General features: G+C 42.7%; 1 protein-coding gene across 1 annotated transcript in view; it reads left to right on the top strand.

Moving 5' to 3' along the window:
• Window positions 1-15,597, top strand: part of LOC103108300 (liprin-alpha-2) — a 430,491-nt gene that overhangs the window by 315,704 nt on the left and 99,190 nt on the right. The window contains 4 exon segments of the mRNA XM_060191502.1: window positions 67-198; window positions 3,273-3,335; window positions 6,079-6,170; window positions 13,844-13,979. Coding sequence (XP_060047485.1) covers window positions 67-198; window positions 3,273-3,335; window positions 6,079-6,170; window positions 13,844-13,979 — 423 coding nt within the window.

Below are 15,597 nucleotides of genomic sequence, written 5' to 3'. Positions count from 1 at the left end.
AAAGCTGAATCAAGTTGAAAATCATTTTTGCATTGAATTTCTGTCATTCTTGTTCTTAAATGGCAGGCAAGGCAAAGAGAGAAAATGAATGAGGAGCACAACAAAAGACTATCAGACACTGTGGACAGGCTGCTGACTGAATCCAACGAGCGTCTACAGCTCCACTTAAAAGAAAGGATGGCCGCTCTGGAGGAGAAGGTACAGGCAGAGGAGCGGACACACCTGGGCAGCCAGCCACGTTCTGGTGCCTTGTTTTTGTACACCTAGATGCAATTATTTAATTCAATTTTTAAAATATTTTAATTTATTTATTATTGGGTAGAGACAGAGGGAAATTGAGAAGGAATTGGGAGGTAGAGAGGGAGAGAGACAGAGACACCTGCTGCCCTGCTTCACCTCTTGTGAAGCTTTCCCTTGCAGGTGGGGACTGGGGGCTTGAACCTGGGTCCTTGTGCACTGTGATGTGTGCACTTAACCAGGTGCAACACTGCCTAGCCCCTATTTTATTTTTTAAAAACATTTTATTCATTCATTCATTTATTTATTTAATGAAAGAGGTACAGAAAGAGATATACCAGAGCCCTACTCAGCTCTGGGTGATGGTAATGCTAGGGATTGAACCTGGCACCTCAAAGCCTCAGGTATGAAAGTCTTTTGCAGAACCATTATGATGTTTCTCCCACTCAGTGTAATTATCTTAATAGGTCTAATAATTTGTTTGCTGTTATAATTAAAATAAAAACTTGGTATACTCTTAGGAGTGATGGAAAGTTTCTGTAAACATGTGTAAGATCACAAGCAGGAAGTGGCTCTGAATTAATGCACCAGTATTGTATGCCTGAGCCTCTGGGGCCCATCCTTAACACCACACAGCAGCAAAAAGGATAACTGAGGTGACGGTGGGGGTAGATAGCATAATGGTTATGCAAAGAGACTCTCATGTCTGAGGCTCCAGAAGTCCCAGGTTCAATCCCCAGCACCACCATCAGGAAAAATAATAAATAAAATCTTTCAAAATGATATATGGAAATATATATATATATATATATATATGACTAAGTGGGAAAACTTTCTTTGAAAGACTCAAATGTGTCAGGTAGTTGAGATCCACCTGTCATCTTAAAAAAAAACTTTGGCGAAATATTTGCCACCAGTAGCACTAGTGTCAATCCCACTATAATGTTCAGAAGAGCACTGTTTTAATCTCTATTATGATGATTTCTGAGTGTGTCTAGACAATTTCTAGATTCTCACTCACAGGCTCATATGATTCCTTAACCATTGATGGCTTCTAGAACAGAAAGTGTTAATGTGATCTGGTTGCTAATTCTTTTGATTTTTAGTTGCATAGTTTATTAGGATTTAATAATGATTTAAAAGAGTGGAGACAAGGAGCACAATTCCACACAGTTCCCACCACCACAGTTCTATGTCCCATTTCCTCCATTGGAAGCTTCCCTATTCTTTATCCCTCTGGGAGTATGGGCCAAAATTCTTTATGGGGTGCAGAAGGTGGGAGTTCTGGCTTCTGTAATTGCTTCTCCACTGGATATGGATGTTGGCAGGTGGATCCACACCCCCAGCCTGCTTTTATCTTTCCCTAGTGGGGCAGGGCTCTGGAGAGGGGAGGTTCCAGGACACATTGGTGAGGTCATCTATCCAGGGAAGTCAGGCTGGTTGCTAATTGTAAAGTCAAAGCTAGGGAGGCAAATCATTTTGGAACTTCCTCTCTGTCTCTCTCACATGTCTATTTATTATTTGACAGGACAGAGAGAAATTGAGAGGGGAGGAGGAGATAAAGAGACAGAGAGACATCTGCAGCCCTACTTCACTACTCATGAAGCTTTCCCCCTGCAGGAGGGGAGCAGGGACTTAAATCTGGGTCCTTGCACACTGTATTATGAGCACCTAACCGGGCATGCCCCCACCGGGCCATATCTTAGAACTTTCCATAGATGCCTCTGTTGTCCTGCTCTGTACAGTAACCCAGAAGAGGGGAGAGGCCTGGGGCAAGTATGGCTGCACCTGCTGCCCCACTTGGAAGTCATCAGGCATGGATGGCTTTTTTCATTCAATCCAAGGGCCCAGTAGTCAAACTCTTACTCATACTCTTACTCTACTCCCTAAGTCTGAAAAGAAAGCACTGTTTTACTTATTTATTGGCCATCATCACTGGGGCTTCACTCTTCCAGATATACCCTTGTGGATAGAAAGATGGAGACAGAGCTAGAGAGAAAGGCAACACAGGGGGGCCAGGTGGTGGTGCACCTGGTTAAGTGCTCACACTACAGTGCTCAAGGACCCAGGTTCAAGCCTGGGTCCCCACCTGCAGGGGGAAAACTTTGCAAGTGGTAAATCAGGACTGCAGGTCTCTCTCTCTCTCTCTCTCTCTCTCTCTCTCTCCAATTTTGTCTCCTCTCCCCTCTCAACTTCTCTTTGTCTCTAGCCAATAATAAATAAATAAAATAAAATAAAAAGAAACAAACAAATATTCAGAGAGACAGAGAGACATCGCATCACTGAATCTTTCTGGAATGTGCTGGGGGCCAGGCTCCAACCAAGGTTGTATCCACGGTGACCTAAAGCAAGGTAACTATCCACGTGAGCTCTCTTGTTGACAGCCCAAGAAAACACTATTCTCAATTTTGTTCTGTAGTGCCATGAGATCCTTGTAAATCTTTTTCAGTGTCAATATTTCTGTGGCAGTTTTTTTTTTTTAAGTACCTAAACATTATGACAGGTAACATTCCTTCCACATAAGCAGCAATCATATGTTTATTTTTCTAATAGTTGAATTACTATTACAAATTATTGATTTTGTGTTTAAAGTACAATTCTAGGTTGAACTTCCAAGGAGTATATGATCATGTTCTCATAGGTTAAAAAAAAATGAGTTTCATACTTTCCTCAATTGAAAGTACTCTATATGTTTCAAAATTCTGAAAGGTTAAACAAGGGCAAAAAAAGGGAAAATAAATAAATATAAAAAATTTCTGAAAGGTTGAGGAGAGGCAAATAGAAATAACTTGAGAGGAGATATTTATTTCATGTGTGAATCCAAGTGTTACTCAGGCACATTTCCCATTCAATTTACGCCTTCCTTTAAAATGGTAGGTTGTCAGGCTTACAGATTAAAACTTGGTTTTCATGAAAGCCAAGAAGTGAATATACCAAAGAAAGAATAAAATGTTTTGAGTGTGTGTGTGTGTGGGGGGGGCTACATACTTGATTCAGTTAAAGTTATTGCTTATCTTCTGCTTTTGTTTTTCTAGAATGTTTTGATTCAAGAATCAGAAACTTTCAGAAAGAATTTGGAAGAATCTTTGCATGACAAGGTAATACAGAATTTTACTTTCTCCCTTTTTTGCTGTTCCACACTGATAAAGGTTTTAAGGCCATACAAAACTGCTAAAGATAATTGTAGGCTGTTATCGTCCCAGAGCAGTTTTAACTTTACCATTGTTCATCCAAAGAGGCGTACATGCCTAGGGAGGGCTTGACTGACACATTCAGAAGCAACACTCTGAAAGTCCCCCTCTCCTTAGTGTACAAATTCTGCTTTCATCCTAAGCCACAATCCCTGTCTTGACTTCTAAAATAAATAAATAAATAAATGGGTGTTGACTTGTTTGTGCATTCTGTAAAAGGAATAAAAGGGATGGACTGTGTTGAGTGGAACAAATACAAGAGCATGTGACAGCACTCGTGTGTGGAGCATAAAGACTGGAAGATAGCTCAGCTGGTAGCGCGCACACCTGCCCATCCACAAGGACTTGGGTTCCAATCCCTCGCATCACATAGGAGTGCTATGCAAGAGGGAAGCTTCCCTAGTGCTGGAGCAGTGCCATTGTTCCTCTCCTTCTCTCTCTTGCTCTTTCCGTGTCTCTAAGCCTCTGAGGAGAGAGAGAGAGAGAGAGAGAGAGAGAGAGAAGGGAACACAGAAAGGAGAGAGTCTTGCAGAAAAGGTTGGATCTCATAGGTACAATGTCTCAGGTGACATCCTGGTGGGATAGAAAAGAAGGAAGAGGTTGGGGTTAGACTGCATAATGGTCATGCAAAGAGACTGTCATGCCTGAGGATCCAAAATCCCAAGTTCAATCCACTGCACCACCATAAGCCAGAACTAAGCAGTACTCTGATGAAAGAAAGAAAGAAAGAAAGAAAGAAAGAAAGAAAGAAAGAAAGAAAGAAAGAAAGAAAGAAAGAAAAGGAGGGAGGGAGGAAATGGAAGGGAGGAAAGAGAGATATAAGGAGGAAAGGAAGGAAGATAGGGAAGGGAGAAAGAAAGGAAGGAAGGGAAGGGAAAGAGAAGGAGAGAAGGGAAAGGGAGGAAAGAGAGAAGAGAGGGAGATTAGAGGGGATGGAGGAAGGCAGGTAGAAAGAAGGGAGGGAAAGGTTGTGACAATATATAAGATGACAGTGGTACATGTAGTCATACTGAATGTTCTGTGTCACTCTTCATTTTAAAGCAGCTATTTGGTTTCACAGTAAGGGTGTACACAAGGATCTGAAAGTCAGATCCCTTAGAATGACATAATGTAGTGGTAAGACAACAGCATCTAAAACAGCTGAGGTTGCTCACAAGGTCCACCTGGAGGAAACACTATTTCATCATTTTTGAGGAGATACATCATCTTTTCTTTTTATTTTATTTTCATTTTACCACAAGGGTATCACTTGGGCTCACTGCCAGCACCATGAATCCACTGCTCCCAGAGGCCTTTCTTTTTAATCCTTCCTTCCTTCCTTCCTTCCTTCCTTCCTTCCTTCCTTCCTTCCTTCCTTCCTTCCTTCCTTCCTTCCTTTCTCTCTCTTTCTTATTTTTACTGGATGGCACAGAGAGAAATTGAGAGGGAAGCGAGATAGAGGGAGAGAAAGAGACACCTGCAGACATGCTTCATTGCTCATGAAGCACCCCACCTACAGGTGGGGAGTGGGGCTAGGAGACAGCTCACTTGGTAGAGTGTGTATGTTGCTATTTGCGAGGGCGTGGGTTCAATACCCTGGCCATTCCAGAGGAGCAGCTGCGTGAGAAGAAGTTTCCCATAGTCTCTACTTGACTCTCGGCTGAGCTCTCTCTTTCTATCTGTCCCCACCTACCAAAAGAATAAAGATAAAATTCCCCTGGGAGTAGTGGGACTCTGAGCTCCAGCAGTAGCCTCAGTGGCCAACAAGACAAGAGGGAAACTAAGAGAAATACTGCAGAGGTCACCTGGAAATCAGTGCAGCTAGTCAGACCAGACGTCAAGGGCGTTTGACAGAGAGGGGATCACAAACAGTAAGAGAAAGCCCAGAAGACATTTGGACAGCCCCTACCTTCATAAAACTGTCTTCAACAGATTCAGCCTTAGAAATGAAGATGCTGAATATTCAACCTCACGCTAGTAGTTTTAATTCACATAACTTCTCTTTAAAAAAGTGTATAATTATCACAACAAGGGCAACAAAAGGAAATAAATAAATAAATCTATAATTATCTTTATTTTAATTAATGTGTTTATTGGATAGAGACAGCCAGAAATCAAGAGGGGAGGTGGCAGAGAGACACCCGCAGATCTGCTTCACCGCTTGTGAAGTTTCGCCCTGTAGGTGGGAGCACAGTGTTCGAACCCAGGTCCTTGTGCACTGTAACATTCAACCAGCTGCACCACCACCCGGCCCCAATGAATTTTTCTTTATAAAGGTGATTTGTCTGGGTCTCTTACTGCTCACATCTTTCTTCCACACTCATGTGTCCTTTAACTATCAACTGTAGAATACTTTTGCTTGTTAAATGAATATGACCTTTATTTTATTGATGGTTGTGACTTCTGGTATGCCCTATAAATGAAGGCATACAAGGTGAACTGGAAACTTAGTCTGTCCATACGCTTGCAAAAAAAATAGCATCGGGGAGTGCTAGGAGCACAGTGCACGTGTATTGGCTCCAGCTGTTTATGTGCTGACGAGCAGGAGCAACTCCAGTATGATCTACTGTCATGTCTATGAATCTTTAATTCAGTACTGTTGCCATAGGCACCTCTTCTGAATAGTATGTGTATGTATATATATATATATATATATATATTTTATTTTTAGGAAAGGTTAGCAGAAGAAATAGAAAAGCTGAGAACTGAATTGGACCAAATGAAAATAAGAACTGGAGCTTTAATCGAACCCACAATCTCAAGGTAATCTCTGTAGTTTATTCAAAGTGAAAATGAATTTCCTTATGATTTCTGTCACTGCAGGTCTAATAAATATTACCCCTGTCCCATTGGGACACTTCAGCATTCACTCATTATCCCCTGATTTAGAAACTCTGGTGCCTTCAGATGTGGAATAAGAAGTTAAAGTCTTACCTTGCTTGTTATGCACACAGTCACGTAGACAGAAGTAGGTGAACAGAATCCTACTGATGCTGTGGGATTGTTCCCAAGGGAGTGGCTGGCTACGCTCTCAATGCTTCTCTGCACTTGGTCAAAGGCTTCCATTACTCCGGCTACTTCAGTCAGCTGGCACTGTGAGAGCTCAGCACACCCTTCCAGACTCAAGAATAGGCTCCAGGCAGACCTGGAGAAAGGGAGCAAGTGAGACTGGACTCGATTCTGAAGTCAGGCACTAAGCCATGCTGACCACCAGGAAAGGCTCTCAAGGGCTTCAGGTCATAGCTGACATTTATGCCCTAACACAGAACCCCTCTTCTGCTGTGAGTTAACAATCTTGTCCAAGTGGTGCCTAACACAAGGGTGAAGCCCCTTGCCTTTCAAGCTGAGGGATGCAAGTCCTGCCACACACAATCTCGTGCAGATGTGCCCACTTTCATGTCGCCATTGCAGAGCTCTTAACCACCTTGTGGTCTGAGATTGAACAGCTGGAGGTGCAGGGGGTTTATCATTGAATGGCACTATGAACCTACAGCTGCAGATTTTTTGTTTTGAATTTTATTTTACCAGAGATTTAATAATGACCAATAATTAATGACTAAATAATGATTGACAAATTTGTAGGATAAGAGGGGTTTAATTCCACACAGTTCCTACCACCAGAGCTCCGTGTCCCATCCCTTCCATTGGAAGCTTCCCTATTCTTTATCCCTCTGGGAACATGGACCAGAATTCTTTATGGGGTGCAGAAGGTGGAAGGTCTGGCTTCTGTAACTGCTTCTTCACTGGACATGGGTGTTGGCAGGTGGATCCACACCCCCAGCCTGTTTCTGTCTTTCCCTAGTCAGGCAGGCCTCTGGGGAAGGGATGTTCCAGGACATATTGGTGAGGTTGGTTGTCTGCCCAGGGAAATCAGGATGGCATCATGGTAGCATCTGCAACTTGGTGGCTGAAAGATATAAAGCAGAACAAATTATTTACTAAACAGGAACCCAATGGTAGGAATAGAGCAGATGAGAATAGAGGTCTTCATGTTTTAAGAAGCTACAAGTCTATTTTAAGTTTATTTCAATGGCCCATGACTTTACTAATTTTTGCCTGAGCCTGACAGCTAATATGCAGATGAACTAAAAGTATTGTCTAGGGAGATGGTGTCAGAGTTGAGAATAGGACTAGAAAGCTGGATCAGGGCAGAGTAGCTCCCAAACATAAGGAAATTATGTAAATACTGTTAACTATTTACCCCACTCATGAAGCTTTACCCTCTGCAGGTGGGGATCAGGGGCTTGAACCTGGGTCCTTGTGGATGGTAATACATGCACCTAACAAGGTGAGCCACCACCTGGCCCTGCAATTTTTTATTCTTTAAATAGATGGATTATGGTTATCCACAGTGAGCAGTCTGGAGAACTCTGAGATGGCTAGAAGTGGACCTCCCTTATGACCCTGCAATTACTCTCCTAGGGATAGATCCTAAGGAACTAAACATACCCAGCCCAAAAGATCTGTGTGCACCTGTGTTCATAGCAGCACAATTTGTAACAGCCAAAATCTGGAAGCAGCCCAGGTGTCCAACAGCAGATGAGTGGCTGAGAAAGTTGTGGTCTGTATACACAATGGAATACTACTCAGCTATTAAAAATGGTGAATTCACCTTCTTCACCTCATCCTGGGTGAATCATGTTAAGTGAGATAAGTAAGAAACAAAAGGATGAATATGGAATGATCTCACTCATAGACAGAAGTAGAGAAATAAGAACAGAAGGGAAAACACAAAGCTGAACTTGGACTGGATTTGGTGTATTGCACCAAAGTAAAGGCCTCTGGTGTGGGAGGAGTGTTTAGGTCCTGGAACAGCATGGCAGAGGAGAACCTAGGTGGCACGAGGGCGAGGTAGTAACACAATTTGTAACAGCCAAACATGACAGCACCCCTGATGCCCAATGACAGAGGAGAGGCTAAGAAAGATATGGTCTGTACACACAATAGATTATTACTCAGCTGCTGAAAATGGTGAGCTCCTTTACCTCAATGTGGATGAAACATGAAGGAAGCATCTTCAGTGAGATCAGCCAGAGGGAGAAGGATGAACAACAGAAGTTCTCACTCATAGAAGAAATTTAAGAAATGAGGGGGAAGGGAGAATGCCTGGTGAAGTTGGGCAGCAGGCCTGTGACATGGCACAAGGAGGCATCAGAGACTCGATGTGTGACAGTGGAGGAGGATTAGGGTTGTGAGAGTGGTATGCAGACACCTGACATGGGAGGCTGAGAACATGTACCCGTGGGGGCAGGCAGTGGTGCACCTGGTTGAGCACACGCACTCCAGTGCGCAAGGACCCAGGTTCAAGCCCCTAGTCCCCACCTGCAGGGGGGAAAGCTTCAGGAGTGGTGAAGCAGGGCTGAAGGTGTCTCTCTATCTGTCTCACTCTCTATCTCCCTCTACCCTCTCAGTGTCTTTCTGTTTCTATCCAATAATAAATAAATGTTTAAAAAGAAATTGTATTCAGGTAACAACAAATGTCTTATAAACCATTGCTTCTCTGATAAAACCACTAGAATCATTTCACTAGGAAATACAATGAGCATGGCAGTACAACCCCTGTGATCACAGATCAGTAGAGATCTCTCTAGACACATCCCTTCTGCAGACTCTCATGGAACTATCCATGTGCTGTGGTGACAGCGATGGTGATGGTGATGACAGCCCCTTATCCCTGTGAGCAGGGTTGATGTGTAAATCTAGGACACACTCCCCCAGAGAGAGGACCATACCCCTAGACCGGCAAGCCACTTCACGCTCCCTTACTTTACTTTCTGCAGGAAGACAGGCAGCTGAACATATTTTGCACAATGAAAAAATGGGCAGATGAAGCATATTTGTATTCAGCCACAGGAAACTGGTTCAATGATGATGTCTTGTTTGGGCAAATAGGACATGGAAGCAAGTTAACTGAGGACTCATTCTTAAAACAGGTGACTTTAGGCCTAATTAGGAAAACTGCTTGTTTCTCACCCTCTCCTCCTCTTCTTCCTCTTCCTCTTTCTCTTCCTCTTCTTCTTCTTCCTCCTCTTCTCCTTCTTCTTCCTCTCCTCCTCCTCCTCCTTCTTTCTTTAGTATTTATTTATTTATTTTGGGTTGACACAGAGAGAATTTGAGAGCTAAGGGGGAGATACGAAGGAAAGAAAGACACCTGCAGCTCTGCTTCACCACTCATAAAGCTTTCCTCCTGCAGGTGGACCTGGGGCTTGAAACCGTGTCCTTGTACATTGTAACATGTGCACTCAAATAGGTGCACCAACACTCAGCCCCTCTTTTTTCTTATTAGATAAGCCAGAGAGAATTTGAGATAGGAGGGAGGTAAAGAGAGGCACTGAGAAAGACAGGCACCTGTAGATCTCTGACACTTCCCCCTACAGGTGGGGCTTGGGGGTTCAAACTCAGATATTCCACATGGTGATATATGTGCTCAAGTGGGTGTGCCACTGCCTAGTGACCAAGAAAACTGATTTTTTTAAAATCAGTGATTTAATAATGATCAGCCAGATTATAAGATAACAAGGGTACAGTCCACACAGTTCCCACCACCAGAGTTCCATGTCCTGTCCCCTCCATTGGAAGCTTCCCTATTCTTTATCCCTCTGGGAGTATGGACTGTTTTTGTCATCCACACAACCTTTTAACCTCTCTTCTTTTATTCAGAGAAGTGAGCTGGTTTGCTAACAGGAGAAGTCTAAAGGTCAGCATTCCATAATGTTTAACTTTAATCTCATTTATGGGTATGCTGTATTTTGTGAGGCACTTTTAGGTACAAGTTGTAACCATTGCCTCTTAAGGGAAGGAACTGTAGCTGCCCCCACCCCGACCTCAGACTTCCCAAAAGCTTCGCATACAATCTCGCCAAAGAACTTTCAGAGGTAACTCAGGTATGGACTTGTTTTAGAGAAGAAATGAAATGGGCACTTGATTCTATCAGAATCTGTTTTTTGATTGGACAGTGATCATTTTGTTATCTTTTTTTGTGTGTTTATCAAATCTCTTTCTCTTCCTTCACTATTTTTACCACCATCACTATCATTATCATCATCATTATCATTACTATTATTATTATTTTATTGACACTAGGGTTATTTCTGGGGTTCAATGCCAGCATTACAAAGCCAGTGCTCCTGGCAGCCATTTTTTTCTTTTCTCTTTCTATTATACATGACAGGACAGAGAGAAATTGAGCAAGGAAGGGAGATAGAGACAAAAAGACAGGGAGACTCCTGCAGACCTGCTTCACCACTTGTGAAGCTTCCCCCCAACAGGTGTGGACTGGGGACTGAAACCCAGGTAATATCTGTGCTTGACTGTGTGTACCACTGCCAGGGTGACCACCATTATTATTGTTTGTTTTGCCTCCAGGGTTCTCACTGGGGCTTGGTGCCTGCACTCTGAATCCACTGCTCCTGGAGGCTTTTTTTTCACTTTTTCATTGGATAGGTCAAAGTGATATTGAGAGAGGAGGGGAAACAGAGAGGGGGAGAGAAAGTTAAACACCTGCAGACCTACTTCACCACTTGTGAAGCAACCCTCCTGCAGGTGGGGAGCCAGGCGCTAGAACCAGGATCCTTATGCCAGTCCTTGCACCTCTCACCCATTGTTTTTATGTCACTCAATTATTTCATTCAGATATATAAATCAAATTAAAATTTCAAAAATCAACAAAAAATGTTAAAGACCAACATATTCAAAAGGTTCTTGGATCTGTTGATACTTCTGGAACTATGTTTCTTGTGGCACTTGACAGAATACTCAGAATAGCTTGGGTTGCTTTTATTTGCACACCCAAGAATAGAAGCTCTTCTCTAGGTTTTTTTTAAGATTTTGGATCTGTCATCTGAAGATTGCACTATCAGATACTCAATCACTCAGTAATATATGAAGTATGCTGCCGGTTGTCAGAAAAGTAATGGTGTATTTTTGCATAGAAAAATACATCACAATTTTTCTAACCACGCAAAATATATCCCTACTTTTAAGATGCTAAGTAGTCAAAACAGAAAAAAATCCCAGCCCTTGTGAAGGATTGGACTCACTGACATTCCCACCGGCTGTGCAGGAGGGTTCCTTTGTCCCCACAGCCTCTCCAGCATGTACTGCTGCTACCTTTTCTGATGTGTGACATTTTCACAGGACTGAAGTGGTATCTCATTGTTGTCTTTATTTGCATTTCTCTGACAATCAATGACTTGGAGCATTTTTTCATATGTTTGATGGTCACTTGAATATTGTCTTTAAAGAAGGTTCTGTCCATGCCTTCTCATTATTTTTTGATTGATTTAATAATGATTGACACAATTGTAGGATAAGAGGGTTTCAATTCCACATAGTTCCTACCACCAGACTTCCATGTCCTATCCCCTCTATTGGAAGCTTCCCTATTCTTTATCCCCCTGAGAGTATGGATCAAAGATCTTTATGGGGTGCAGAAGGTGGGAGTTATGCCTTCTGTAATTGCCTCTCTGCTGGACATGGGTGTTGGAAGGTGGATCCATGCCCCCAGCCTGTTTCTGTCTTTCCCTAGTGGGGCAGGGCTCTGAGGAGGGGAGGTTCCAGGACACATTGGTGAGTGAGGTCATCTCCCCAGGGACGTCAGGATGGTGTCATGGTAGCATCTGCAGCTTGGTGGCTGAAAAGCATTAAGATACAAAGCAGGACAAATTGTTTAATAATCAGGACTGTAATGTATAGTTATTTGTAAACAGCATTAAATGACATAAATCATGGTAAGTTCTCATTAATTTCAATGGGTTTTTTTTTTATTTAAGAAAGGATTAATTAACAAAACCATAGGGTAGGAGGGGTACAAGTCCACACAATTCCCACCACCCAATCTCCATATCCCACCCCCTCCCATGATAGCTTTCCCATTCTCTATCCCTCTGGGAGCATGGACCCAGGGTCGTTGTGGGTTATAGAAGGTAGAAGGTCTGGCTTCTGTAATTGCTTCCCCGCTGAACATGGGCGTTGACTGGTCAGTCCATACTCCCAGTCTGCCTCTCTCTTTCCCTAGTAGGGTGGGTCTCTGGGGAAGCAGAGCTCCAGGACACATTGGTGGGGTCTTCAATCCAGGGAAGCCTGGCCGGCATCCTGATGACATCTGGAACCTGGTGACTGAAAAGAGAGTTAACATACGAAGCCAAACAAATTGTTGAGCAATCATGGACCCAAAGCTTGGAATAGTGGAGAAGTGTTGGGGGGGGGGGGTACTCACTGCAAACTCTAGTGTACTTCTGCTTTCAGGTATATATTTTGCAGTAGTTTACGGATACGTGTGAATATATGCTCTCTCTCACAGAAACTGGTGTATATCTAGGTTTGAGGACTTTGTTAGAAAGTGAGCCACCTGAGATGGAATTAGAGTATACTATGAAAGGAAAGGTCTCACCCAAGTAATGAAGCTGAAGGGTTGTCATTCCACACATGACGTCTCTGGACACAGTCTGAAGTGAAGCATGTTGAGGTTGGCAATTGTTGTGTTGATCAATGGGGTTGTTTTATCTTTTTGTTGCTAAATTTTGTGAATATATATATTGATTTTTAGACCCTGTCTGATGTGTGGCATGTTTTCTGATTCTCTGTGTAGAAGCTTTTACATTTGATGTAGTCCCATTGGCTTATTTTTCTTTTCCTTGATATTGCATTCGATTCTTCAAAGACATTTGTGAATCAAACATTTTGAAGTGTTCTGTCAATGTTTTCTTGTATGGATTTGATAGTTTCTACTCTAAAGTTCAAGTCTTTGGTCCATTTGGAATTGACTTTTTTTTTCCTTTATTGAGATTAATGGTTTACAGTCGACACTAAAATACAGAAGTTGGTACATGTGTAATACTTCTTAGTTTTCCACATAACAATGTAACACCCCCTCACCTAGGTCCTCCTCCATCATCCTGTTCCAGGGCCTGAACCCTCCCCTACCTTCCCCAGAGTCCTTTACTTTGGTGCAATACACCAACTCCAGTCCAAATTCTGCTTAGTGTTTCCCCTCTGATCTTGTTTTTCAAGTTCTATCTCTCAGCCCATATTCATCCTTCTCTTTCTGGCTGATCTTGCTTCCCAGGGTTCCTTCAAGCTCCATCCAAGCTGAGATGTGGAGCTGACTTATACATGGTGATCAGATTTCCCTCAGTTGTTGTAGAGGCTATGCACAGCAAAGCAAGGCACTTACAGTGAGCTATTTTGCCAGTCCTTTCTCCCTCCCCTCTCTTCCTATCTGAATAAAAGGAAAGTCACCGCAGAGCAGTCAAGTCCTGGTGACAAGTAAAATAAATGAGTAAAACAGGAAATTAAAAAGAAAAAAAAACTTGCAGAATCATGAATTCATCAGGTGTCTACCTTGCCATGTATGCCCAGCAAGTGGTAAGTAGTGACTTTCTGGGTAGCTTTGATTTTTGAGACTGGCATTGTCTCATATATCCCCTTCTTCCCAGGACTCATCTGGACACCTCCACTGAATTGCGGTACTCTATGGGGTCCCTGGTGGAAAGCCAGTCAGATTACAGGACAACTAAAGTCATCAGACGACCGAGGAGAGGCCGGATGGGTGTGAGAAGAGAGGAGCCCAAGGTGAGATTTCCCTTCAGTTCTCAGATGGATCGCAGTCCATACACCATTCACTTTTGGACAGAGTGCTAATACTTAATGCAAAGGCTAGCAACCCCATTTACTTTAACATGGTGCAGAACCGATCTTAACATCTATTATGTGGCTGGGTCGTGGCACACCTGGTTGAGTGCACACATTACAATGTGCAAGGACCCAGGTTCAAGCCCTTGGTCCCCACCTGCAAGAGGAAAGCTTCACAAGTGATGGAGCAGGGCTACAGAGTGTCTCTGTCTCTCTATCTCTCCCTCCCCTCTCAATTTCTCTCTCTCTGTCTCTATCCAATAATGAATAAATAAAATACTTTTAAACAATAAAGAAAAAAAAAGGCAAGGAGTTGAACACACTGAAGTATTCATACTAAACCTGCGTCTTTGTGTGTGTGTACGTTGGAATCCCTGCATCATCATTTTATGAGACTGCTGTGTGTTTGGCTTTGGCGTTTAAGTGGCAGTGTTCATATTACTGGCTGAAATTGACTAAAGGTTTCAGTGGTGTCACCGTGACAAAGAAGGAAGTCAGGGAGATGTACAGAGTACTGACATGTTTATGATAAGATACAATGCTGGCCATGTAGATCACTAACATCTGTCCACTCTGCATATGGAAGCTACGTCCTTTCTCATTCATGAGGCCCTGGGTTCAATCCCAACTTTTGCAGGAGGAAGCTTCATAGTGACATTGTGATCACTGCCAGCATCTCTCCTTCTTTCCCTGTCTCTCACCATCTATCAGGAAAAAAGCAAAGGGACAAAAATGACCAGCAGGCCCCAAGCCCTAGTCCTATCTATGGTGGCGGAGAGGGACAGAGACAGAGAGAAAGAGAGGCAAAGAGAGGATACATATTCCATGAATATATACTTGTGTGATGTAGAAAAGTATAGTCCTTTTGTGTCTTATGCAGAGCTCATCTTCTGCACTCACTTTTGTATCCAACGTGTTACTGAACTCACTCAGTTTTTGTTTGTATGCAATCATTTACACTCTGTTTCTTAGTTGACACCAGTATGTTCAAGAAAAATTAGTCCTTTACAGGCACTCGGTATCATGAATGGCTGAATGAATGAATGAGAATCAGCTATGTCCATTTTAGATATTTCTTTTTTAAATTTCTTATTAGTGATTTAATAATGATTAAATAATGAATTAAGATTGCTGGATAACAGGGGTACAATTCCACACAGTTCCCACCACCAGAGTCCCCTTTCCCATCCCTTCTATTAGAAGCTTCCCTATTTTTTATCCCTCTGGGAGCATGGACCCAAGTTCTATGGGGTATAGAAGGTGGGAGTTCTGGCTTCTTCAGCTATTTATTTTTCATTGTGTGTGGTGAATGATTTCTACTTGGTACTAAAGCAGTTTTTATTATTTTCTTTGATAGAACAGAGATAAATTGTTTATTTTATTTGATAGGACAGAGAGAAATCAAGAGGGAAGGGGATAAGAGGAGAGAGACAGAAAGACAGAGAGACACCTGCAGGCCTGCTTCATGAAGCTTTCCTCCTACAGGTGAGGACTGGGGCCTTGAACCTGGGTCCTTGAGCATTGTGACATATGCACTAGGCCAGGCGTGCCACCAGCA

Source organism: Erinaceus europaeus, chromosome 5 (assembly GCF_950295315.1).
Source record: "Erinaceus europaeus chromosome 5, mEriEur2.1, whole genome shotgun sequence".
NCBI lineage: Eukaryota > Metazoa > Chordata > Mammalia > Eulipotyphla > Erinaceidae > Erinaceus > Erinaceus europaeus.
This window is presented reverse-complemented; position numbering and strand designations above follow the sequence as displayed.